We start from the raw sequence: 26,186 nt of genomic DNA, 5'->3' as shown, positions 1-26,186 counted from the left end.
TCAGTACTGTCTACTGAGTACACACACACACACACACACACACACACACACACAAACAACATATTACATATTCTGAATACATTCACTCACTAATACATTCATGATTGGTTTTACAAATTCATGCTGTATGCCTTGTGTGACAGTCATGCTCACCAATGAGAAGTGCCATGCTCCTCATGTGCCAGACATGCTCACCAATCAAAATTGATCCAATGTGACAGTGTATATGCCCAGCAACAACAAACAAGTGAAACCCAAGGAAAACGTTACATCCATGGAGCGAAAAAATGGTCTCCGCTGAGTCTGAAGCAATGTTGGACAGTATAGTCCCAAAGAAAAGCAGCACTTCGGTGGTATGGGAGTATTTTTGCTTTGAGACGACAGATGTGCAACAAAAGAAAATAAAACTTTATTGAACTTGATTGCAGAATGTGCAATATTTAGATGCTGTTCTTGAGCCATAAGAAAATCACCTACCTATTTCAATGTCAGAGATTGTTTACAGAAAGGTCCTATTATTTTCTTATTGGAATTGTTTATTTTTTATTATTATTACTTTATTTATTTAATTTAACACAGTCAGAGCTTTTGTGATGACTGTTCTATGTTTGATTGTTCTATGTTCTATGCCAACTGAAAAAATGTAATAAATACATGTTGGACATAATTCATATCTTTAAGTTCTCATCCTTGCATTAGAATATAGAGCAGTTAATATTTTGATCTCATGAGGTAAAGCTCCATCACAGTGAACATTGAACTGAAGCTTGACTTTAAAAAATTATACCGTAAATCAAATTGCAATCACAATATCTTTCAGAAAAATTGCAATTAGATATTTTCCCCAAATCGTTCCGCCCTAGTGCCCAGCATTAGGATGTTTGTTGTGGTAGCGTCTTCACCTCTGACACAAACACTCATACATGGATGGTCTTGACCAATGATCTGGGACCAACTTTGGTGTGTCAACTCTAATGCTACCTAATGCATGTAGTATTTGTTTTTTTCTTTTTCAACTGTTGCTCCTAAGTGGTCAGTGGTTCTCTGAAAGCAAATGACTGTGAGTGCAACTCACATGCTTAGTGCTGATGTCTCACTGCTACTCACACCTGCTGCAGCTCAGACTCACCCTGACCCTTTTCATCACTGCGTCTCTCTCTTTCATTCTCTTGTTCATCACTCTCCCCCTCCCTCCTGCCGGCCTCTCTCCACCTCCAGGTCGTAATCTTTTTCAAGGTATGTCTGTATCCTTTTGCCCCAGCGCTCTGCAGCCATGCCTAGCTAGCGTCCATGACTGCTGCTAGACCAATTGGTCGGTTAGGCAACCCTGAGCTTCAACAGCACTGCTGTAGCTTTCTCTCCTTCAACAGCCACATAAAACCGACAGGCTGTCGTCCACAGCTCTGACCCCACACGCTAGCAGAGCTCTGAGACGCTGTTCCAGAGTGAGTTTGGATTTGGCACCAAAGTGCAGGTCTGTTAGCATCAGGACAGAGCGCTTGCTTTGGTTCTGAGGTCTGATAGCTGTATGGAGGAGAGGTAGAATGCTAGAGGTGCATGGTGCATTCCCTCCCCTTCCCTCCTCACTTCACAGCCGCTGCTGTAGACCAGTGCTTGCACAGACCACGTTTTAGCTAATGCTTTGTTGATGTTACTGGGGCTTTGAGTGAGCAATTAGGTTTTGGGGTCTTCTTCTGTTTCCACCCTGTAACATGATATCATAGGCTCTAATTCCAGCCGTGTGTCCTGATGTTTCAGTCAGAACACAGAGTCTACAGTACACAGCAGAGACTGAGTCTCCTCGACTCCCTGTTCTTCTGTCTCTCTTTACTAAGTCTCGTGGGTTTACACTGTGGTAAGAGCTCATAATCGTTAAAATCGTCCAATGTTTTGGTCTAAAAAGCAAAATTAAATCATATTAGTAAAATGGTCATGATATTCTGGGGCTGACAGCATTTATTGTTGTTATTTTTAAACAACACAGCCAGGGCCAAATTCTGTCAGCTTGGAAACTGGAAAAGATCAGGTCATTTTATCTTACTTTGGACCGTTCCTTTTTTAGAGCTTTATTAATCAGTCTCTCAATTAGTTGATGGTTGAAGATCCTGTCCTTAGATCAGTGTAAAAGGGTCTTCCTTTGTTTTTTGTGTGTTTTTCTGTCAGAATCGTGTTTTGACAGGCTGTTTGCTTTCTGTACTGCTTTCTGGCCCAACTGCTGTTTTTCCCTCAGTCCAGAGACTTGTTCTCTCTGTTTCCTCCATGCTGCAGTCATTCCAGTTCTGACTGACCCTCTGCTCTCAGTGCTTGTAGAGAATTGCTTATCTGCTTTGCTTTGTCTAGTATAGCTTTTCAGCTCTCATGCAGCAGATCAATTTGCTAATTGGTCAGTTTTGCTCAGTGTGTGCTGTTGTTTGCTGACTATTTTGGCTGTGTTTCTGCTGTTGTTTACAGGCTGTTTTTGCTGTTTGTGCTGTTGCTTATTTGCTTTTTTTGTTGTTTTTCTGTTGTTGTTTATTAGCTGTTTTTGCTGTGTTCGTGGTGTTGCTTATTGACTGTTTTTTCCTTGGTGTGTGTTGTTGTTTATGGGCTGTTTTTCCTCTGTGATCTTGTCTATTTTTGAATGCTGTAATGTTTTGTTGCTTGTTATGAGAATGGTTACTGATGTATGTCAACCTCTCTGCTCATTTGTTGTTGTTGTTTTTCAACCACATCATACATCGCTCTGTTTCACCAAGAAACAGGGGGAGTGTATATGTTGTGTGTCAGTTTTGTAGTTTTGACCTCATTGTCAAAAGATGTGTAATTTTATTGTGTACATCCACATCCTCTTACACCTTTTTTGTCCCTGAGTGGGTAGTTAGAAAACGTACTCTGCCACAAAAGTGTAAATCTTTGCGGGCATTATAAATAATGTGTTCTCAAGTATAATTGCAATTTTACAAAAAAAAAAAAAAAAAACGGTTTTCATCGTTCTCATTTTGGTACATAGCAACACTCTCCATGGCAACACATCCATTTCAGTACAGCCAGTGCAAGCAACAAAGAACAGAGATGAGGGCTTCCCTGCCCTGGAAGTGAACGGCAGTCTTCACCTTCAGTGGCAGGTTGGCTTATATATGTTCCAGTATTCATTGGTTTGGCGCTGTACTACCATGGAACAGTGTTGATAAAACCTAGGCTGTGAGCAGCATGCGAGGAAAGTCAGCTGAAAATTACCCTAAGAGTGAACCCCTGCTGTCACAGAGAGACATCATAAATAGGCATGTGACAGGCCTGTGACCTTTACCTACACATAGGGACCCCTTCGACACAACAGCGCCTCCAAGGAGCCATGTCATATTACAGCCCTACAAAGCCTATAAAATTGTATAGACTGATCCATTCAGTGGATAAGGTGTAGAGCTCATATGAACAGGACGTTTGTATAGACTGGTCCATACACTGGATAAGGTGTAGAGCTCATAAGAGCAGGGCGTTTGTATAGACTGATCCATTCAGTGGATAAGGTGTAGAGCTCATATGAACAGGGCGTTTGTATAGACTGGTCCATACACTGGATAAGGTGTAGAGCTCATAAGAGCAGGGCGTTTGTATAGACTGGTCCATACACTGGATAAGGTGTAGAGCTCATATGAACAGGGCGTTTGTATAGACTGGTCCATACACTGGATAAGGTGTAGAGCTCATATGAACAGGGCGTTTGTATAGACTGGTCCATACACTGGATAAGGTGTAGAGCTCATAAGAGCAGGGCATTTGTATAGACTGGTCCATACACTGGATAAGGTGTAGAGCTCATATGAACAGGGCGTTTGTATAGACTGGTCCATACACTGGATAAGGTGTAGAGCTCATAAGAGCAGGGCGTTTGATCACTTCATTCATGAGTTCTGATACAGTCCTGTTGTATCACACAGAGAGAATGTGCAGCCTGCCAGTCTGACGCTAGGTCATAGTGTCGGTGTGTGTGTTTTAACATGCAGCGACAGACTGTGGGCCATGTGTTTTACACACACACACAGCTCGTCCAACAGGACTCTGGGAAACTTAACTTGCTGATGTTTAAACCATGTTCCTTTCCAGTGCTGCTTGATCCAGTTATCCCTCACCCACATGCTGACAGATACCTAATAAATGAATTTAAGCACAAATGACAGTCAGACTCTAGCTGAGTAAGTGGTTGTAATTTTTAAACTACTCTGATGCACAAATGATAGCTAATACCTGTCAAAAACATGAAATATTTTAGTCTGCGGGGACATTGAGCATTAACCTTTTATAACACAGAGGTAATTTAGACCAATCAGCCATGTTATGTTTTTCCCATAGCCTGCTTAAGTCATTATTCAATTAGATATTTGCTCTTACTGCTTTATACTCTAGAGAATCCATTATTGTTTGCTTTTGTATCTAATGCAGAGATAATGCATTGAAGAACCCAGTGTAGCTTAGGTCTAATATAGCTGATGTGGAAAGATTTGATTGGACCAGATGGACAGCTGTTTTTTGTTGTTGTTTTTTTTTTTCGTTTTTGAGTGTTCAGTGAAGAAATAATGGAAAAATCTACAGCCTGAGGTTTATTAGTGAGATTTGATTATTCTGGGTCTGATGGCCTTAGTGTTGGCGTACAGGTCCACTGAGGAACGAGAGTAAGGCTTTCACTCTGTGCTTTTCCCAGTAAAGGAATGACTTAATCCTCACGGGGATTCTTTTCCGGAACAGATCAGCTGAAGCCTTAGCTGCCTGCTCTTATTCATTCAGTTCATTAGTCTGAATGAACGGGGCACAGCACTTAGCTTTGATCACTTACTGCCTGTTTAGGAATACAAAAGATCAAACTGAATTCATTAATGATGGAAGTGTACACATTATTGCTCCTTTCAATGCGGTGGAGCAGCGGTTCTACTCCAAGCTCCTCCCGGGTGTCCGAGCTCCTCACCCTATCCCTAAGGGTGCACCCAGCCACCCTGCGGAGGAAGCTCATTTCCGCCGCTTGTATCCGTGATCTCATTCTTTCGGTCACTACCCAGAGCTCGTGACCGTAGATGAGGGTTGGAGCAAAGATCGACTGGTAAATTGAGAGCCTTGCCTTCTGACTCAACTCCTTCTTCACCAAGACGGTCCGGTACAACGACCGCATGACTGCCGCCGCCACCCCGATCCGGCTGTCGATCTCCTGCTCCATTTTACCCTCACTCGTGAACAAGACACCAAGATACTTGAACTCCTCCACTTGAGGCAGAAACTCAGTTCCAACTCGGAGGGGGCAAGCCACCTTTTTCCGGCATAGGACCATAGCCTCGGACTTGGAGGTGCTGATCCTCATCCCGACCGCTTCATACTCGGCTGCAAACCGCCCCAATGCATGCTGGAGGTCACAGTTTGATGAGGCCAGCAGAACCACATCATCTGCAAAAAGCAGAGACGCAATCCTGAGGGCACCATACTGGACGCCCTCCTCACCCTGACTGCGCCTTGAGATCCTGTCCATGAAAATCAATAACAAGACTGGAGACAAGGCACAGCCCTGACAGAGTCCAACACTCACTGGGAACGAGTTTGACTTTGTGCCAAGAATACGGACACAGGTCTCACTGCGGTTATACAGGGACCGAATGGCTTGCAGCAGCGAACCTGGCACCCCATACTCCCACAGTACCCCCCACAGGACACCCCGGGGAACACGATCGTAAGCCTTCTCCAGTTCCACAAAACACATGTAGACTGGACTGGCAAACTCCCGTGATCCCTCCAGTATCTGTGCAAGGGTGAACAGCTGGTCCGCTGTTCCGTGGCCAGGATGGAATCCACATTGTTCCTCCTGGATCCGAGGTTCGACAGTCGGCCGCAGTCTCCTTTCCAGTACCCTGCAGTAGGCTTTCCCAGGGAGGCTGAGCAGTGTGATACCCCGATAATTGGAGCACGCTCTCCAGTCCCCTTTTTTAAAAATCAGAACCACCACCCCCATCTGCCACTCCACAGGCACTGTCCCCGACTCCCACACAACATTGAAGAGGCGTGTCAGCCATGACAGCCCAACAACATCCAAAGCCTTCAGCATTTCAGGGCGGATCTCGTCCACTCCTGGCGCCTTGCCACTGCGGAGTTTTCTAACTGCCTCAGTGACCTCTGCCAGAGAGATTGGTGAGGACCCTCCTGAATCTTCTGGCCCTGCCTCCTCTGTGGAGGGCGTGTCAGTCGGGTTTAGGAGTTCCTCAAAGTGTCCCTTCCATCGTCCGACCACATCCTCAGTTGAGGTCAGAACCTCCCCATCCCTGCTGAGAACAGCCTGGACGAGGCCCTGCCTGCCCCTCCTGAGTCGCCTGAAGCTTTGCCAGAACCTCTTTGAGGCCAACCGAAAGTCCTTTTCCATGGCCTCCCCAAACTCCTCCCATACCCAAGTTTTTGCTTCCATGACAGCCATCACTGCAGCCCTTTTGGCGTGCTGCTACCTCTCAGCCAATTCCGGAGTCCCCCGTGCTAGCCAAGCCCGGAAGGCCTCCTTCTTCAGCCTGATGGCTTCCCTCACCGGTGGCGTCCACCACTGGGTCCTTGGGTTGCTGCCACGACAGGCACCGACAACCGTCTGGCCACAGCTCAAAGCTGCCGCTTCAACGATGGAGGCTCTGAACAAGGTCCATTCGGACTCCATGTTCCCAGCCTCCCTCGGGATCAGGGAGAAGCTCCTCCGGAGGTGTGAGTTGAAGATCTTCCGGACAGGGTCCTCAGCCCGCAGTTCCCAGTTCGTCCTCACTATGCGTTTGGGTTTACCAGGTCTGTCCGGCAGCCTCCCCCGCCATCTGATCCAACTCATCACCAGGTGGTGATCAGTTGACAGCTTTGCCCTTCTCTTCACCCGAGCGTCCAGCACATACAGCCGCAGGTCTGATGAGACGGCTACAAAGTCGATCATCGACCGTTGGCCTAAGGGGCTCTGGTACCAGGTACACTTATGAGCCGCCTTATGCTCGAACATGGTGTTCGTTGTGGACAATCCGTGACTCGCACAGAAGTCCAACAACAAAGCACCACTCGGGTTCAGATCGGGTAGGCCGTTCCTCCCAGTCACTCCCCTCCAAGTCTCTCCATCAACGTGAGCATTGAAGTCTCCCAGTAGAACTACAGAGACCCCAGATGGTGTCTTCACTAGGACACTTTCCAGTGTCTCTAGGAAGGCTGGGTACTCTGAGCTGCCGTTTGGCGCATACGCTGTCATGACAGTCAGAGGTTTCCCCCCTGCAACCCGAAGGCGCAGTGAGAGGACCCTTTCGTTCACCGGGACAAACTCCAACACAGCGGCGTTCAGTCGGGGGCTAACAATTAACCCCACACCTGCCTGTCGCTTCAAACCCCAGGCAACTCCGGAGAAGGATAGAATCCAGCCCCCATCCAGGAGTTTGGTTCCAGAGCCAAGGCTGTGCGTAGAAGTGAGCCCAACTATATCTAGTTGGTATCGCTCCACCTCCCACACAAGTTCCGGCTCCTTCCCCCCCAGAGAGGTGACATTCCGCGTGCCAAAAGCGCTCATACTAGAGATTCATTATTATGGTTATGATGGAGAGTGGGAGGGTACCTGTGTCTATACATTCATTATGTATAGAGTGGGGGGTACCTGTGTGCTCACACTGTAGATTCATTATTATAGTTATGATGGAGAGTGGGGGGGCCTGTGTCTATACATTCATTATGTATAGAGTGGGGGGTTATTATTGTTATGATGGAGAGTGAGGGGTTATTATTGTTATGATGGAGAGCGGGGGGTACCTGTGTGCTCACGGTTTCAGTTGTCCTGACAGCTGTTTTCCTTATTGCGTAACAGTGGCTGGTTTTCTGTTCTCATTCTTTACAATAGCTATGGCCATGTCAGCTCTGTTGTGTGAGTCAGCTTTGGGCTTTGGTTGAATACACACAGCCATCATGCTGGGTCTCACGCCACTGATGTTACTGTCATTGAAAGTGAACATTTTATTAGTCTTAAAACATAGGGACATGAGACATTTTCTTCTCACTGAATATCGTCCCACCTAATATGCAAGACCAATATATCATCACTCTAAATTTAATATATTTAATATATAAGACTGAGTTATACATTGAATTAGATTTTTTTTGTTTTGTTTCTCCAGATAATTCAAACACCAGATGATACAGATACATTCCATAAAAGCACTGTGGGCAAAACCAAACTAATAAAAAACAAGCAACAACAAAGCCTGCTGTAAACTCGAGATTGAATGATTAGCTTCAGTGAGGACAGCTGTAAACCCTCTCTGTATCTCTCTCTCTCTGTGTGTCTTTCTTTCTCTGGCTCCTCTCTTCCTTTTTCTGTCTTTTCTCAGACGATGCAGGCGGCGCGATGCCCAACAGATGAGCTCTCACTGACAAACTGTGCCGTGGTCAGTGAGAAGGATCTGCAGTCTGGACAGTAAGTGTTTGTTTTACACTGTGAGCAGTGGTCAGTGAGTGTTTGTTTTAGACTGTGAGCAGTGGTCAGTGAGTGTTTGTTTTAGACTGTGAGAAATGATTAGTAAGTGTTTGTTGTACACTGTTAGCAGTGATCTATGAGTGTTTGTTTTACACTGTGAGCAGTGATCAGTGAGTGAGTGTTTTAGACTGTGCTGTGGTCAGTGAGTCTTTGTTGCAGGCTATGATCAGTGGTCAGTGAGTGTTTGTTGTAGACTGTGCAGTGGTCAGTGAGTGTTTCAGACTGTGCAGTGGTCAATGAGTGTTTGTTTAGACTGTGAGCAGTGGTAAATGAGTGTTTGTTTTAGACTGTGAGCAGTAGTCAATGAGTGTTTGTTTTAGACTATGAGCAGTGGTCAATGGGTGTTTGTTTCAGACTGTGCAGTGATCAGTGAGTGTTTGTTGTAGACTGTGAGCAGTGATCAGTGAGTGTTTGTTTCAGGCTATGAGCAGTGGTCAGTGGGTGTTTTTTTCAGACTATGAGCAGTGGTCATTGAGTGTTGTAGGCTGTGAGCAGTGGTCAGTGAGTGTTTGTTTTAGACTGTGCAGTGGTCAGTGAGAAGGAACTACAGTCCTGAACATTAGACTGTGAGCAGTGGTCAGTGTTTAATTAATATAGACAGCTCAGTCTGTGTGTATTCTGGAAATATAAGCTGTTATTGAAATGTTTGTGAAAAGTCTGTGAAACTATGTTCACCTGGGGGAGTAAAACCTGCTCATGTATTCAGCACTAAAGACAACTGAAATAAATCTCTGTTCTAGACTGTATACTCTGCTTTTAAATGGTCTTCTCTTCTGAGGCCCCCACACACAGCCTGTGAAGTCTCACTTAGCAGATGCCCAGCGATCACACACATCCGCACTGAGCAGTAAATGACTCATATTTGGCCAAATTTTATCCACAACCAGATTTGGTTATTTGTAAAGATGGGAAAATAGAGGGGAATCAGAATGAATGAAAAGAAAGGGTGATTTTAACAGGTTTACAGGGATGTCTGTCTGAGGGCCCCTGTGATGTCAGATGGATGCAGTACCATCTTTCTTTCCTTTTTTTTTCTTTCCTTTTTACTTTCTGTTTCACCCCCACACTGTGGTCTATCTGGCTGGCATGTCCAGATGCCGTCTTCAGTCACTATGATGGGCAAGGGGCATGTCAGACCCAGAGCTGACACAATCTCACTGGACTGTACCACAGTACAGGAATAAAGGGGTGGTTTCCTGCCCGTGGTGTTGGACGAACAGCCTGGATGCCAGGCTGCACACCGCCTCACAGGGCATGGCTCTGTGTGACTAGGATGGGTATTAACACAGACTGACAGGGCCAGGGTGTGTGTGTGTGTGTGTCTCAGTGCCTGTGTGTGTGAGCGTGTGCATGTGTGTGTGTGTGTGTGTCTGTCTGTCTGAGTGTTTAAATGTGTATGTCTGCATGCCTGTGTTTGTGTGTGTGCACGTGTGCATTACATGTTTGCAATGTATATGTCATACCTGTCTCATTCCTCTCTATATGTCATACCTGTCTCACTCCTCTCTATATATCATACCTGTCTCACTCCTCTCTATATGTCATACCTGTCTCACTCCTCTCTATATGTCGTACCTATCTGATTCCTCTCTATATATCATACCTGTCTCACTCCTCTCTATATGTCATACCTGTCTGATTCCTCTCTGTATGTCATACCGTGTCATGATTCCCTGTGTTACTCTGTATGTACACTCCCTGTCCAGGATTAGAATAATCTGTTAAATGGTTGGCATCAGTGACCACAGAATTTGAGATCAAATCACCCGCGATCTTGTTGATTGCCACAGTGGGTGGTAGATTTAAAACAGCACTTCCTGTTTGTGTAGGATTGTCTTCCTCTCCATACCTGTCTAAAGCATGCTCAGCTGTCTGTCCTTCAACAGATCAGCTGATTCTCCCGTAATTTTAGTCCCATTCATGAAAGTTACCAGCATGTACTCATTGTTCCCTGTTGATTATTATCTTGGTCTTTATCACATGACCCATATGGATTGGACTGGAAGCAAAACTCCCTTACACCCAAAATTTCTTTTAACACTGACATGGTAGTACTACCCAGAATCACTTCAAGTGTTTGAAAAATCACAGGGTGCTGTTTTGAGCATCTTTTAGGCATAATGAAATGCATTTCTCCCCTCAGGAAGACTTTTGTGCTGTCAGTATGTCTGTGGGGTCTCTGGTGACTGCTTATTGGTCAGCATCCATTTCTTACAGGCATTACCCATCAGTGTCATTCTCAAGTTATGTGGTTTTCTAATGTGACTGAAAATGCAGATACACAATTTTATTCCACACTTTTAACTCCAAACATTCACAAAGGTTTACACATTTAAAATTCCACTTGCAAACCTTGTCTTCTCTTCTTTGCAGGCATGTGACTGTGAAGACCACGCCCAACCACAAGTTTGTGTTCACAGTGAAGACTCACCACTCTGTGGTCCCAGGCACCATCGCTTTCAGTCTGCCACAAGTAAGACAGCACTCTCACTCATCCTCTCACCTGTCTACACTCACACTCATCCTCTCACCTGTCTACACTCTCACTCATCCTCTCACCTGTCTACACTCTCACTCATCCTCTCACCTGTCTACACTCTCACTCATCCTCTCACCTGTCGACACTCACACTCATCCTCTCACCTGTCTACACTCTCACTCATCCTCTCACCTGTCTACACTCTCACTCATCCTCTCACCTGTCGACACTCACACTCATCCTCTCACCTGTCTACACTCTCACTCATCCTCTCACCTGTCTACACTCTCACTCATCCTCTCACCTGTCTACACTGTCACTCATCCTCTCACCTGTCTACACTCTCACTCATCCTCTCACCTGTCGACACTCTCACTCATCCTCTCACCTGTCTACACTCACACTCATCCTCTCACCTGTCTACACTCTCACTGTATAGTAAGCACATCTAACCCATTAGAACACACAGAGGGCGAGATTTACAAACTTGACTCGACAGACCTGAATACAGATGAACACTGAGCTCAGATGGCTTAATGTCAGCACAGAGATGATAAGACAATAAAGTGCCCATGTGACATTGTCATGTCACGTTATTAGACATATGAGCAACTAATCAGACGTACAAGCATGACTTGGCAGCAGAGAGCAAACAGGCTTTGTTGGATCAGTCAGCCCTGTCTACACACACATGATAAACCTGTCTCTGTGGTGGTGACCCTATTTCCTTGTCTCTGTCTCTGTCTCTGTGATGGTGACCATATTTCCCTGTCTCTGTCTCTGTCTCTGTCTCTGTGATGGTGACCATACTTCTCTCTGTCTCTTTCAGAGGAAATGGGCAGGACTGTCCATCGGACAGGAAGTGGAAGGTGAGTATCGTGACTGCGGAAGTGATGTGAAGTTAATTTGTTTATTTGTTTAGGTTCTTATCAGAGTTTAAAAATAAAACACCTAGTCAGGTGAAATTTTGCGTCAAATGTAGAATCTATGTCAAAGTGAAATGAGCACATTAAAATCACTTTGCTCTCATCCTTGCAGTGAACCATACCGCACTTTGTGTGAAACAGACTCAAACCAATCAGCTGCACTTTCAGTGCACATCTGGCCATAGAAAACGTCAAACAAACCAAACTTTAGAATTAAACAAACCCGTATTCAGTTATCTATTTTATCTTCTGTTGCTTTCAGTGGCCAATTACAACTTTGACAAGTCTAAGCAGTGCATTGGGGCCATGACCATAGAGATCGATTTCCTACAGAAGAAGAGCACTGACTCCAGTCCATATGACTCTGACAAGATGGCGAGCGAATTTATCCAGCAGTTCAACAACCAGGCATTTACTGTAGGCCAGCAGGTTCGTGATGTCCTTCTCTACTCAGACTTCTCCATTATCAGTGACAGCTTTCCCCATGTCATTAACTTCAACAGGCAATCTTTAAGAAAACAAGGAATCGTTTGCTCTCCACTTTATCCAATCTCCCCTTGATCTCTCTCTCTCTCTCTCTCTCTCTCATTCGTCTTTGTCTGCATAGCTTGTCTTCAGTTTCTGTGACAAGCTCTTTGGCCTGGTTGTGAAGGACATTGACGCAATGGATCCCAGTATTCTGAAAGGAGAGCCGGCGTCTGGCAAAAAGCAGAAGGTACCATTTTTGGTTCTCTCCGTTAGCACAGTGACATGATTGATCCCCCAGCTTCTCAGGGGTTAAAGGCTTGTCTTTCATCTTCTCTGAGTTCTATCAGGCCCCAGAGGTGCTGGGTTTAGTTTGTGTCCTTGTCTTTCTGTGTTGGACAGATGACATGGCAGAATGACTGTGACAAAGCTCCTGTAAATCAGTAAACATGAGACTTTGTGATTGATTTATCTGTCTTTCTGTCTGCCTATATGTCTCTGTCTCTCTATCTTTTATCTATCTCTTTGTCTGCCTGTATGTCTCTGTCACTCTCTCTCTCTTTCTGTCTGCCTGTATGTCTCTGTCTCTCTCTCTCTCTCTCTCTCTCTTATCTGTCTTTCTGTCTGCCTGTATGTCTCTCTCTCTCTTTCTCTCTCTCCTTTTGTGTAGATTGAGATTGGTCTCTTGGTGGGTAACAGTCAAGTGATTTTTGAAAAGGCGGAAAGCTCCTCCCTCACACTAGTGGGTGAGTTTAAGTGTCTCGTCCACTCAGATCTTACGTAGAGGAGTATTAATAATTTTAAATAATTTCTGTCATATTTGAATGTTTTGTAACAGATCCACATATTTTTGTTGATTCTGTGTATATTAGGTAAGGCCAAGACCAAAGAGGCTCGTCAGACGATTATAAACCCAGACTGGAACTTTGAGCGCATGGGCATTGGTGGTCTGGATAAGGAGTTCTCAGACATTTTCCGCAGAGCATTTGCATCCCGTGTCTTCCCTCCTGATATTGTGGAGCAAATGGGTATGCTTCCGTCAATTGCCCACAGTGGCTCTGGCTGCCATAACATTCACTATGACTACCATAACCATTAGAATGACTACCATAACCATTGTAATGACTGCCATAACATTCACTATGATACCATAACATCCCCTATGATTACCATAACATTCACTGTGACTACCATAACCATTAGAATGACTACCATAACATTCACTATGACTATCATGACATTTAGCATGCATTCCTTTCCCAATTTCCTCACCCTATTCAGGAGCTTATTCAGGGCATGGAGCTTATGTTCATGTAAATGAGGGACACTCCGTTTTCTGTGATTTTAGGGGTGCACCGTGTCAAACACTCTTTTCCATTGCCATGTTTTAGGACTAAGGCAAGACAAAACTCTTCATCATCCAACCGACTCTACACACTGTCCTCTAAGAACAACACACAATTTGCATTTCTCAGATCTGGAATCTTGCTGTTTCAGAACCAAAAATTCAATCCTTTTTCAAGACTTTGCAGAGCTAACAATGACTTTTCTTCACAACTACACTACCGAGAATGATGTTCCCATTCCTACTGTCTCAGAGCTGCGCAGTGCCCTGACTGTTTTTCCTCCATGCTGTGATTTGAATAGCCAGGTAGATTCAGTCCCCATGTGTCTCTGAAAGGCCTCTGTGTTTGGTAGGCTGTAAACACGTGAAAGGCATTCTGCTTTTCGGCCCACCTGGCTGCGGTAAGACCCTGATGGCCCGGCAGATTGGGAAAATGCTGAATGCCCGTGAGCCCAAGGTGGTCAACGGCCCTGAAATCCTCAACAAGTACGTGGGCGAGTCTGAGGCCAACATCAGGAAGCTCTTCGCTGATGCAGAGGAGGAGCAGAAGAGAGTGAGGAACCAATGAGCACATGAATGATTAATGAGACGTTAATATGTTATTTAAGCAGAAGATAAAGCTTAGTGTTATCTCTTATAATTGAATGGAGAATACTTATACTTGTGTTAGCTAATTACTACTGACCTTTCACACTAAACACTACTTGACTGTGAGTTACGGGAGGTATTTTCAAACAAACTGACTTATTTTTCATTTTGTCTCTTTCTGTAAACCTGCTCCATTGCTTCTTCTTTCCCATAGCTGGGTGCCAACAGTGGCCTACACATCATCATCTTTGATGAGTTGGATGCCATCTGTAAGCAGCGTGGCACTGGGGCCAGCAGCACAGGTGTCCACGACACCGTGGTCAACCAGCTCCTGTCCAAAATCGACGGCGTGGAACAGCTGAACAACATCCTCGTCATCGGTCTGTCACCTCATCTTTTACCATTTTTAAATCCGTTGTCCATACGTGGCTTATTAGGATAAACACAAGTTGCAACAGTAGTGAAGAGGGAAGATTAGGGGAGTGTACAGTAGTGAAGAGGGAAGATTAGGGGAGTGTACAGTAGTGAAGAGTGAAGATTAGGGGAGTGTGCAGTAGTGAAGAGGGAAGATTAGGGGAGTGTACAGTAGTGAAGAGGGAAGATTAGGGGAGTGTACAGTAGTGAAGAGGGAAGATTAGGGGAGTGTGTAGTAGTGAAGAGGGAAGGTCAGGGGAGTTTACAGTGGTGAAGAGGGAAGATCAGGGGAGTGTACAGTAGTGAAGAGGGAAGATTAGGGGAGTGTGCAGTAGTGAAGAGGGAAGATTAGGGGAGTGTACAGTAGTGAAGAGGGAAGATTAGGGGAGTGTGTAGTAGTGAAGAGGGAAGGTCAGGGGAGTTTACAGTAGTGAAGAGGGAAGATTAGGGGAGTGTGCAGTAGTGAAGAGGGAAGATTAGGGGAGTGTGCCAAAGTGAAGAGGGAAGATTAGGAGAATGTACAGTAGTGAAGAGGGAAGATTAGGGGAGTGTACAGTAGTGAAGAGGGAAGATTAGGGGAGTGTGCAGTAGTGAAGAGGGAAGATTAGGGGAGTGTGCCAAAGTGAAGAGGGAAGATTAGGAGAATGTACAGTAGTGAAGAGGGAAGATTAGGGGAGTGTACAGTAGTGAAGAGGGAAGCTTAGGGGAATGTACAGTAGTGAAGAGGGAAGATTAGGGGAATGTACAGTAGTGAAGAGGGAAGCTTAGGGGAATGTATTGGGCCGGGGGAGAATCATCAGTGAAACGAGGAGCTCGAAGTTAAAAGCTGCGAGGAAGGGTGGAGCAGTCTTGTATTAGCTTTATTTGCCTAAGATGTTTTCTTTTTTATTTTTAAGCTTCTAATTTTATCAGCATTTAACCTGTTTATTTCTGTGTGTTAGATATGTGTCTCTCATCTTTTTTCTCTTTCCTTTCTGCTGTGTCTCTTAGGTATGACTAACAGACCTGACCTGATTGATGAGGCATTGATGAGACCCGGTAGATTTGAGGTGAAGATGGAAATTGGTAAGACCTACCTACCTACTACTGATTGATCAGTTTATCAGTCTACTTTCCGTTCTTTTGATATACCATCCATTCATTCATCCAACCATCTTTTGCTCTATTTCCTCACAGGTTTGCCAGACGAGAAAGGCCGTGCTCAGATCCTTAACATCCACACGGCTAAAATGCGCGAGTTCAACCTGCTGGCCTCAGATGTGGACATTAAAGAGCTGGCAGTTGAGACAAAGAACTACAGTGGAGCTGAGTTAGAGGGCCTAGTCAGAGCAGCTCAGTCCACTGCCATGAACCGTCATATCAAGGTATGAATCTGCTGCAGAGAGACTGTCTTATACTCACAATCAGTACAGAATGGCATTATTTTTCATAGATGACATGCCTCAGACTGAGGTCATGTGTGTGTGCTGTGGTGTGTGTGTGTGTTGCAGGCAACGAACACGGTGGAAGTGGATATGGAGAGAGCGGAGAAGCTTCAGGTCACCAGGGCAGATTTCATGGGCTCTCTGAACAATGATATCAAGCCAGTAAGCAAACCTCATACACTCCCTTTATTACAAAGTTTAATGTCCAAAAAAAAGGCTTTCAGCAATTATATAGCACGAATCATTCAATTTTCAATTTTCTTAGAAACACTTATAAGCATTTTCTAAACCAGTACAAACGGCTTTCACGAGGAACTGAAGAAGGGAAAAAGTGGGTACACAGTGCCCAAAAAGATAAACCAGCCTTAAAGAAACACAACTATTTAAAACAGCCTTAAAGAAACACAACTATTTAAATCAGCCTTAAAGAAACAACTATTTAAAACAGCCTTAAAGAAACACAACTATTTAAACCAGCCTTAAAAAAACACAGCTATTTAAACCAGCCTTAAAGAAACACAACTATTTAAACCAGCCTTAAAGAAGCAAAATTATTGAAACCAGCCTTAAAGAAGCAAAATTATTGAAACCAGCCTTAAAGAAACACAACTGTTTAAACCAGCCATAGAAAAACACAACTATTTAAACAGCCTTGAAGAAACACAATTATTTAAACCAGCCTTAAAGAAACACAGTTATTTAAACCAGCCTTAAAAAAACACAACTATTTAAACCAGCCTTAAAGAAGCACAACTATTTAAACCAGCCTTAAAGAAACACTTATTTTATTAAACTATTTATTTTAGTAGCCCAGAGTATGAGCCAGTCAGAACTGTAACTTTAAAATATATGTTCCTCAGAAGTCTCTGTGCCTCTCCTGTCTCAGGCTTTCGGTACCAACCAAGAGGACTACTCCAGCTACATCATGAACGGCATCATCAAATGGGGAGACGCAGTCACCAGGGTTCTGGATGATGGAGAACTGCTCGTGCAGCAGACCAAGAACAGTGACCGCACACCTCTCGTTGCAGTATTGTTGGAGGGTATGCCCACACACACATACATGCACACACACACGCACACTCACAGAAAGTTAAATGATGCCCCATTTCCAACAGGCCTGTCATCATGTGTGACAGTCAGAGACATTTATAGGTGCAATATAGTGGGTCCATTTCTCCAGACACATCCCACACCTGAATCATGAAATCAGAGCTGCGTAACTGACCAGTGGAATGTCTGAATCATGAAATCAGAGCTGGTTAACTGACCGGTGGAATGTAATGTGGTGATACAGATACTTAAGAAATGTTTTTTATCGGGGTGTGTGGAGGTTAGATTGGAGAAGCAGGAGCAGAACTAAATATTAAAAGAATGACAGTGATTTAAATTTAAAGCACACTGTATGTCTTTCACATCTTTGGCAAAACTACGTCATGTGTTTGTTTCATTAGATCACATGTTCGTTTCATTACATCACACACATTTGTTTCAGTACATCACATGTTTGTTTCATTACATCACGTTTGTTTCTTTGTGTCACATTTTTGTTTCGTTTCATCACGTTTGTTTCATTGCAATTTTATTACTTCAAACTTATCTTCTTCTGTGTGGTCAAATCAGGTCTGCTCTCTGTGTGTTGTCTTGGCATGAAAAGAACTGAGTGTGTTGTCTTTGCTGCCAGCATACCCCATTCTGGCGTCGATAAACAGAACTGGATTGTCACTGACTCAGATGTAAAGGACCAGACTGATGTAGGTCGGTGCCCTGAGTTCTGAACTCTGACTCTGTCTACCACAGGACCTCCTCACAGTGGAAAGACGGCTTTGGCTGCCAAAATTGCAGAGGACTCCCAGTTTCCCTTTATCAAGATCTGCTCACCGGACAAGATGATTGGCCACTCTGAGATCTCCAAGTGTCAGGCTATCAAGAAGGTTTGAGACACACAGGGAGTTCTTTTACTGTAGAGACTGATACTGTGCCAATTCATAATGATGGGTTCATAACAGCTTGTGGTCTGCTAGTTGGAAACTGTTGAGCCATTGACATACCTCTATTCAGAATTTTTTACTGTTATCCCTGTTTGTTGTGAGGAGTATGGACATTCTCATGGTGTTTGACTGGTCTTCAGGTTGAGGTGTTGGATTGTAATCATAAAAATCAAAGGCTTGTCTCTCTCTTAGGTCTTTGATGATGCGTATAAGTCGCAGCTCAGCTGTGTGGTGGTTGACGACATCGAGCGACTGCTAGGTGAGGCCTCATCTCTTTTTCTCTTACTGTCAGTGGTGACTCCTAGTGGAGGCCAGGCTTCCTCAAAATCTCTATAACAGTAACAACATGTGAAATAAATATTAATGAAAATTTTCACATGGTTATATTCCAATTTTGATTATGTAGCCTACCTTATATTTTTACAGTGACTATGGTGATGGGAAAGCTTTTTAATGTCATATTGTTGTATGTTTCTCGCTTTATAGTAGGCTTGCATGTACATTGCATGCTGCCGAGGGGAAGCCTGACTTGCTTCACACCTGCTTGGCCACCACTCACATTTTTTTTTTTTACAAAAAAATTAGCCAATCACCATTGAGTATCAGAGCACTCTGACTGGACTGTGAAGGAGATTGTCAGTGGGTAGGCGAGGAAATCCAACCTGCCGCTGTCTTCACAACCAGTTAGCTCAGAAATGCGAAACATGACCATCTGATATGAGCAGCTAATAAACTGAATTTCAGCCAAAGAGTGAGTAGTTAATCAGAGACCATTGTAGTAATAAGACATGTGGATGTTGACTTGGATTTTTAGTTGCAAAACAATTTTGTTGAGTTGCCATTTGCGCAACAACTTCATATTACAGAGGAAGAGAGGCAGACGCCAGATATTGCCATAGTGCCAAAAAACAGCAATAAAGTAAGAACTTTTTCTACCCAACACTATGCCAAGACTGTGTGGTCAACTGCTAACATGACACTCACTGTGAAACGTCTCACGTGGCCTAATATTTACACCACGCTACTGATCGGTGCATGTCATTACCATGGCAAGTGTTGGGGTTCCTCTATCTAAATCCGAACGCACCGCTACTGCTTACTGTGTCTTCAGAGCACTCTCTTCTCTCACTGCACTGTCCTCTCACTGCACTGTCCTCTCACTGCTCTGTTCTCTGACTGCTCTGTTCTCTCACTGCTCTGTTCTCTGACTGCTCTGTTTTCTCATGGCTCTGTTCTCTGACTGCTCTGTTCTCTGACTGCTCTATTCTCTGACTGTTCTGTTTTCTCATGGCTCTGTTCTCTGACTGCTCTGTTTTCTGACTGTTCTGTTTTCTCATGGCTCTGTTCTCTGACTGCTCTGTTTTCTCACGGCTCTGTTCTCTGACTGCTCTGTTTTCTGACTGCTCTGTTCCCTGAGTGTTCTGTGTGAGTGGAGTTCTGAGTTCTGTGTGGCAGTAGTGATGGTACAGTGGTAAGAGAAGCAGTGTGCAAACGATACGGCGGTGGTTGTGAAGAAATAAAACAGTAGTTTCTCTCCTTCCTTCTTCTTCTCCTTACACCACTGTCCTCTGATGACCCACAGACTATGTACCAATAGGACCACGCTTCTCCAACCTTGTCCTTCAGGCCCTACTGGTTCTGCTGAAGAAGACTCCTCCTCATGTATGTATTCATATACTGAGAGCTGTGGTATGGTGTAGTGAAAATAAGTTACAGATAATTCTGAGTTTCTCTAGGCGCTTTCAGACCAAACAGATCTAAGGACTCATTTAGAGGAACCACCCCCTAAAGAGCTTCCCGGAGAACTAGATACCCTCAAGGGCTTTTATTCTGTTTGCATTTGCACCGCCAGTAGGAACACTGATGTGACGTTATACACAGATGTTTTTAAAATGGCAGTTGCATACCGGTTTTTGCTTGCTAAAACTTATAAAAAAAAAAAAACCTGAGAAATTAAAACCTTGCCGGTCCAGTAATAATGCTCATAAAAAGCTCTCGCGCAAAAATGTGGCGCAATTTGATTACCTCATTAGTGTGTGCAAATTCTAGCATACTTTCTTGTCTAAAATCTTTTAGTACGTACTCCGCACTACGTACTTCAATGCAAGTTTAGTGTGCAGTATGTAGTATGCGGTTTTGGACGCAGCCCAGGTCTCGCACCACCAGTAGGAACGCTGAAGTGAGGTAAGCCGGTGTCGTATGAAATATGGAACGGTATGAAATCTGGAACGGGTACATCCGGCAAACCATTTTGTGCATCCGGTTAGCCATTTTCACAGGAAATACGTCAAATTCTGTCGACAATACAACAGTGCATTGCAAAATCAAAGTGGGAAAATCAGTGAATTAAAATATAGAAGCAACACGATACCTAATCGCTAGACACGCGACCAAACTACAAATTCACGACAATAATTCTGTTCATATAGACATGTAATGTACATCCCATATCGTATCGTCTACAATTAGTTTACTGAGCCAAGGTATAGGGGCAAAGCATCGCTTATCTGTATTAGCGGCTCGGTTAGCCAAACGTATTTTAAAGGGATTCGATACACCACAAAAGTGGGATTTCATTCTTTCACACTTTACTTTTTGTAAGTATGTTGTATCTTTAACAGCCGTTTCACAGTTTGGTGCCTCCAAATTGTGATAGTTTACATTAGGAACTGTAGACAGAATTTGACGCATTTCCTGTGAAAATGGCTAACCGGATGCACCCGTTCCATATTTCATGCCGTTCCATATTTCATGCGACACCGGCCGACGGTATAGCAACATCACGCTAAGAGCTGTTGTTTATGGCTAACCAGGATAGCTGCACATTTTTAAGTACAAATTTAATGACTTTTAAGACCTTTTAAATACCTCCGAAAGGAAAAAAAAAATGCCATTACTGTGGCAAAAGAAATCGACAAACTAGACTACAGTATACACAATTAATGAGTTTTATTGAATTTGAATGACAGAAATATTGAGTGCACATTAGATAACATATAACTACCTTCTTATTAACTGTGAAAAAAATAAAACTGTGTGGCGATAGACCCAGTCCAATGGAAAAAAAATGTCCCCTTGCATTTACCACCACAGTAGCAGTGAACGACTCGATGGGCATAGTACTTTTCGGGTGCTAGCATAGCGCTTGTGCCTGACGCTTGCTTGTTTTTGTTTGTTTTTTTTTGTTTTTGTTTTGTTTTTTGTAAGCTAGATAAACACATTCTTATTTTAGGTTAAAATGCGGATCACAGCCACACAAGTGGACACACAAGCACCTACCAAAGCGGAGTGTACGCTAACTCTTCAAATATACATTGGACGTTGCAGAAATGGTCATTGTTGGGGGATATAGAATACCGGTAAAATAAGACATTTTAAGACATTTTTAGACATGAATATCAAAAACTAAATGTAAGCTGTTCTAAGACTTTATATTTTACACGGATCTTTAAAAATGGCGGTTACAATCATCATATACCTACGTCTGGACCAATGGCCGTACACCTACGTCACAAGGTTCCTATTACGCTGCGAAAGTATCTACCCTGAAGTAAAAAAGCTAAAAAAGTCCCTCAAAATTGCGTTCTAAGAACTATGATCGTTCTAAGTTCCTGCGGTGCAAACACGCGAAAAAGGGGGTACTTTCTCCAACAGTTCTAATAACTATGGAAAGGTTCCTCCAGTGCGAAAGCGCCTTTGTGTGGAAGAAAATGTGTGAGTGTCTCAGAAAGAGAGAGAGAGAGAAAATGTATATGTGTTTTTGTTTTGTAAGTGTGATTTGGGCTTGCTGTTAGTCAGTCCAACTCATTCACTGTAATCTTACTTTCTTTGTCTGTGTTTGAGTGGTAATGCAGAAATCATTTCTTTTAGGTTTTATCTTTTTGTTCTCTATTATTCAGATCATTGCTTTTTTTCCTACCATGACTGTGTACTGTTCACTGTAGATAAAGTGATGGGTAATACCAGATGATGGTATATGTGTGCACAATAGTCCATGTCTCTCCTCAGGGCCGTAAACTCTTGATCATTGGTACTACCAGTCGTAAGGATGTGCTGCAGGAGATGGAGATGTTGGATGCTTTCAGCACCACCATCCATGTACCCAACATTTCAAGCGGAGAGCACCTGGTGGAGGCACTGGAGGTGAGAAAACTAGCTCTTCTCAAAACAAATGAATTCTGGTGAATTTTGGTGCTGTGAATGGAGGTATATCATGTAATCAGTAAACAGAATCATGCTGGATTTATAGATTTGTTCTGATGATCACTGCACCTGACTGTATTAAAAATGTAATCACAACTCATAAGATCTATTGTTTTTTGGTTTATTTGTTCTCTGCAGTGCTACAGTCTTCTGTCTGATTTGGGGTGAATGTTTTTTTGAAGGGTTTTCCACTAGAGGCCACTAGTAATGCATATTTCACTACCTGCATTTTCAGTACTTTTCAGAACAGTTCATTGGCTAACATTAGGCATTTTACTTTTCAGAACAATTCAGTAGCTGCTATTTATGTTTATTAAAGATGAGCACTGACAGAGGGCCTGTTTCAGAAGATTCATTCCATGCATTGGATCAGTGTGTGGGAAGATAGTTTGTGAGGATGTGGAATGGATTGTTCAGAAAAGTTTTGTGTAATGGCGGAGTAGGTCTGTGTCCACCCGTGACTGTGTGATTTTTAAGTTATTTGTCTTTGGTTCCTCTGAACTGTCTTACAGCTTCTAAGCAGCTTCACAGATGCAGAGAGAGCCACCATTGCCCAGCAGGTGAAGGGAAAGAGGGTGTGGATCGGCATAAAGAAACTGCTCATGCTCATTGAGATGTCTCTGCAGGTGAGTTAATTAATCCGGGCAGATTAATGTATATTGAGATATTTCTGTGGGCAAGTTACTCTAAACAGTTTAATGTATATTGAGATATTTCTGTGGGTGAGTTATTCTAAACAGATTAATGTATTTTGGGATATTTCTGTGGGTGAGTTATTCAAGACAGATTTATGTCAGTTCTCCACACTAGTGCTTTAATGGGGCATTTAGCTACAGTGAGGGGTCAGTATAGCAAAATAAATTATATCACAATATAATTTCAGTTTTGGACACTAACATATCATGGCATGTTTTGTGTAATTAACTGTATTCAATTACTTTAAGTGATAACTGTAATTTACTTACTTTTCTTAGACTAAGTCTCCACTCTTTGTAGTACAGAGAATGTGTGTGTTCAAGATTTAGTCATCCTGTGGCCTACTGGTCATTTTCTGAACCTAAACAAATATTTATTTTTTAGGGTTGCCCCCGACCAAAGATTTTCCTAGTCAACTAGTAGTCGTTAGTTCAAGCTATTAGTTGACTAGTCGTCACACATTTATGATATTAGTTTAATCATTTAAATATATAACTTTTGGGGGCATCAGAAGATGGTTTGAGTTCCAGGACTGAGAAAGAATGTTCTAAATAACATTGTTAACACTGTGCTGCATCACAGAGAAATACAAAACTGTAATTATGAGCCTTCAAAATATAAATTTTACAAGCGCATACATGAAACAAGCCGCCTGTTAGCAACAATGCGACAAAGCTGGCCAGCTCACTTTCATAACTACCTAATGTAGACAATATCCCGTTTGTTTTCTTAAAAACTGTATACACAATGGTAAAGTATAGGGATTGAAGTATCTGAGTGGCAGCAACATTTAACGGGCTCTCCCAGGCCGTCACACAATTAGGCCATTAATTATTTAACATAATAGAATAATAACGTTAGGCTACTTACATGTTTCAGCTGATAAGTCATGTTTGAGGTCAAGGAATGCTAGGCGAATCTTTGCATGCAGAGTTTGCATGTCACCTTCTTGGAGTTGTCCTTTACACGCTTGAAACAATCCCACAATTTGGATGATTTACTGCCTGACATAGTCTAATAACTATTTAATGACAAGATGCAGCTCCCGAATGGAGTTTGAGGGGTTTTTTTTTCTGCGACTAACCGACCAATGAAAACTTGGTCAATTAAGACTCTTCTCATCAACTGATGGTTTGGTCAACTATTTAGAATTGCGTTTTGCGACTTGACATGTTAGACATTTGTAAACTTGAAATTAAGCTGCCTTTCATACAAATAAACACATAAGTATATTCATGATTAGCCACATCGGAGAAAAAAAAAACACTTTCATGGTGTGATGTCATAATGTAATTTTCAGTTATCACAGTGATGCACTGTGATGTTGTAGTGTAATTTTTAGCTGATGGACTGTGATGTTAAAGTGTCATTTTGAGGTATCGCATTGGTGGACTGTGATGTTTTAATGTCATTTTGGGTGATCACAGTGGTGGACTGTGATATTATAATACAATTTTGAGATATCACAGTGATAGACTGTGATGTTAGAATGTAATTTTGAGTTATCGCAGTGATGGACTGTGATGTTATAAAGTAATTTTGAGATATCACAGTGATTAACCCATAGATGAGACTCTATGCCAGCTACTTTATGACACCGCGGTATTTTGGATCTGTATCCAAGGCAACTGAAGACGTCTGCCATATTCTCTGTTACTGCCATAGCATACGTATGTGAGCAGGTTAGCCTTTAAAATAAATCTGCGCTCAGAGAGGTATAAATGCAGAAAGCTGTGCTGAAGCGTGATGGCTTTGCTCGCCTCTCTCTGCAGATGGATCAAGAATACAGAGTGAGCAAGTTCCTGTCTCTGCTCAGAGATGAAGGAGCGTAAGTATGCCTCACTGTTTCATACATGTTACATTTATTTCATACATGTCATGTCCACATACTTCAGTGGTTCAATACAGTTCTCTACCACTAACAGCCACTGCCTATATTTAATAATTATTCATTCATTCATTCATTCATTCATTATGTAAGTAGGCATTTGTTCCTCCTAACAGTACTCTTTATAATGAAATAAACCATGATTAAATATTAATTAGTGGTTTGTCTGGCCAGAGAAAAGTCACACAGTGAGAGGTTAGCAGACCATTGGATTACAGTTGATTCATTTATTCTGTTGTAACTGTCAGGTTGGATGAGAACAACCACATTCGTATCTAACTTTACCACTCCACTTCTCATGAGAAAACTTGGTAAGCATACTGGTTGGCACTGCGTTAAGTAGAACCCCTTTTATCATAAAAGTACCAATTGCTTACTTAGTAATGTATTTCACTCTAGCATTAGGATCCCATAGTTAGTGTTCCAGCAAAAGAGCAAGCTCATGTTAGTTCACAAAGCGCCACCTCCTTTTAATTTTCCACTTAAGGCCGATTTATACTTCTGTGTCAAATCTACACTGTAGCCTGACATGCATCTCCCCAGAAATGTAATTACATGTCGTGGCGGTGTGCGGCAATGCAGACCGCAACAACTGTGATTGGACTAAATCGAGGAGAGGAAATTTGTATATTTGTGAGATGGCAGCAAATTCATGGAAAGAGATTTCTACAAACATCGGTTTGGATGTCACGGAATGGACAAAGAGATGGAAGAACTTGAGGGAGAAGTATGTTTGCCTCCAAAAAAGAGTTATTGCATTGCAGTAGTTTCAGTAAAAGTAACTGCTCTACATTTATTAGGTCCAACTCCAACATGATCTGCTCAGCTTCAGTCGCCATTGTTTGAAGTACATGAAGATACTCAATGCAGTGGCATAGCATTTTTGTGACGTAATTGCAGAGCAATGCAGACACACCAGCACACAAGTATAAATGCTCACAAAGGCGTAGGCCACTTGCATAGAGCCTATGCAGAAGTATAAATCAGTCTTTACTCTTCCCCTCAGTTCCTCTTGATGTAGGCCCCTCCCATCCCACCCATAGTCATTGTTGATTGCTTCGAAGACCTCTCAGTGTAAAATAAACTGGGCAATTGCTGGGCAGTTTGTAAATGCACAATATGGACATTGAAATCTAACTCTGCTAAATGGAGTCTAGAGGATGTTAAGGAAGCAGTTTGGACACAGTACAGCCAGGTGTAAATACACAGAGCTATTTACACTGCCATGTGTACTGTCAGCAAAACCACTTCTCCTCTTAGCCGCTCAGCCCTGTGTGAAGCT

General features: G+C 43.0%; 1 protein-coding gene across 1 annotated transcript; it reads left to right on the top strand.

Moving 5' to 3' along the window:
• Nucleotides 1-1,206: 1,206 nt before the first annotated feature.
• On the top strand, nucleotides 1,207-25,183 carry nsfa (N-ethylmaleimide-sensitive factor a; the record flags this gene model as incomplete). The annotated part of the gene is made up of 21 exons (XM_030782973.1): nucleotides 1,207-1,236; nucleotides 8,340-8,425; nucleotides 10,859-10,958; nucleotides 11,794-11,833; nucleotides 12,153-12,319; nucleotides 12,498-12,605; nucleotides 13,026-13,101; nucleotides 13,228-13,383; nucleotides 14,054-14,253; nucleotides 14,503-14,668; nucleotides 15,693-15,767; nucleotides 15,879-16,066; nucleotides 16,193-16,288; nucleotides 17,013-17,169; nucleotides 17,927-18,060; nucleotides 18,310-18,376; nucleotides 19,700-19,779; nucleotides 22,126-22,260; nucleotides 22,833-22,946; nucleotides 24,789-24,844; nucleotides 25,153-25,183. Coding segments are annotated over 21 exons (2,262 nt in total), but the record flags the coding sequence as incomplete, so codon positions are not given.
• Between the last annotated feature and the right edge of the window lie 1,003 nt (nucleotides 25,184-26,186).

Source organism: Chanos chanos, chromosome 8 (assembly GCF_902362185.1).
Source record: "Chanos chanos chromosome 8, fChaCha1.1, whole genome shotgun sequence".
Classification (NCBI taxonomy): Eukaryota; Metazoa; Chordata; class Actinopteri; order Gonorynchiformes; family Chanidae; genus Chanos; species Chanos chanos.
This window is presented reverse-complemented; position numbering and strand designations above follow the sequence as displayed.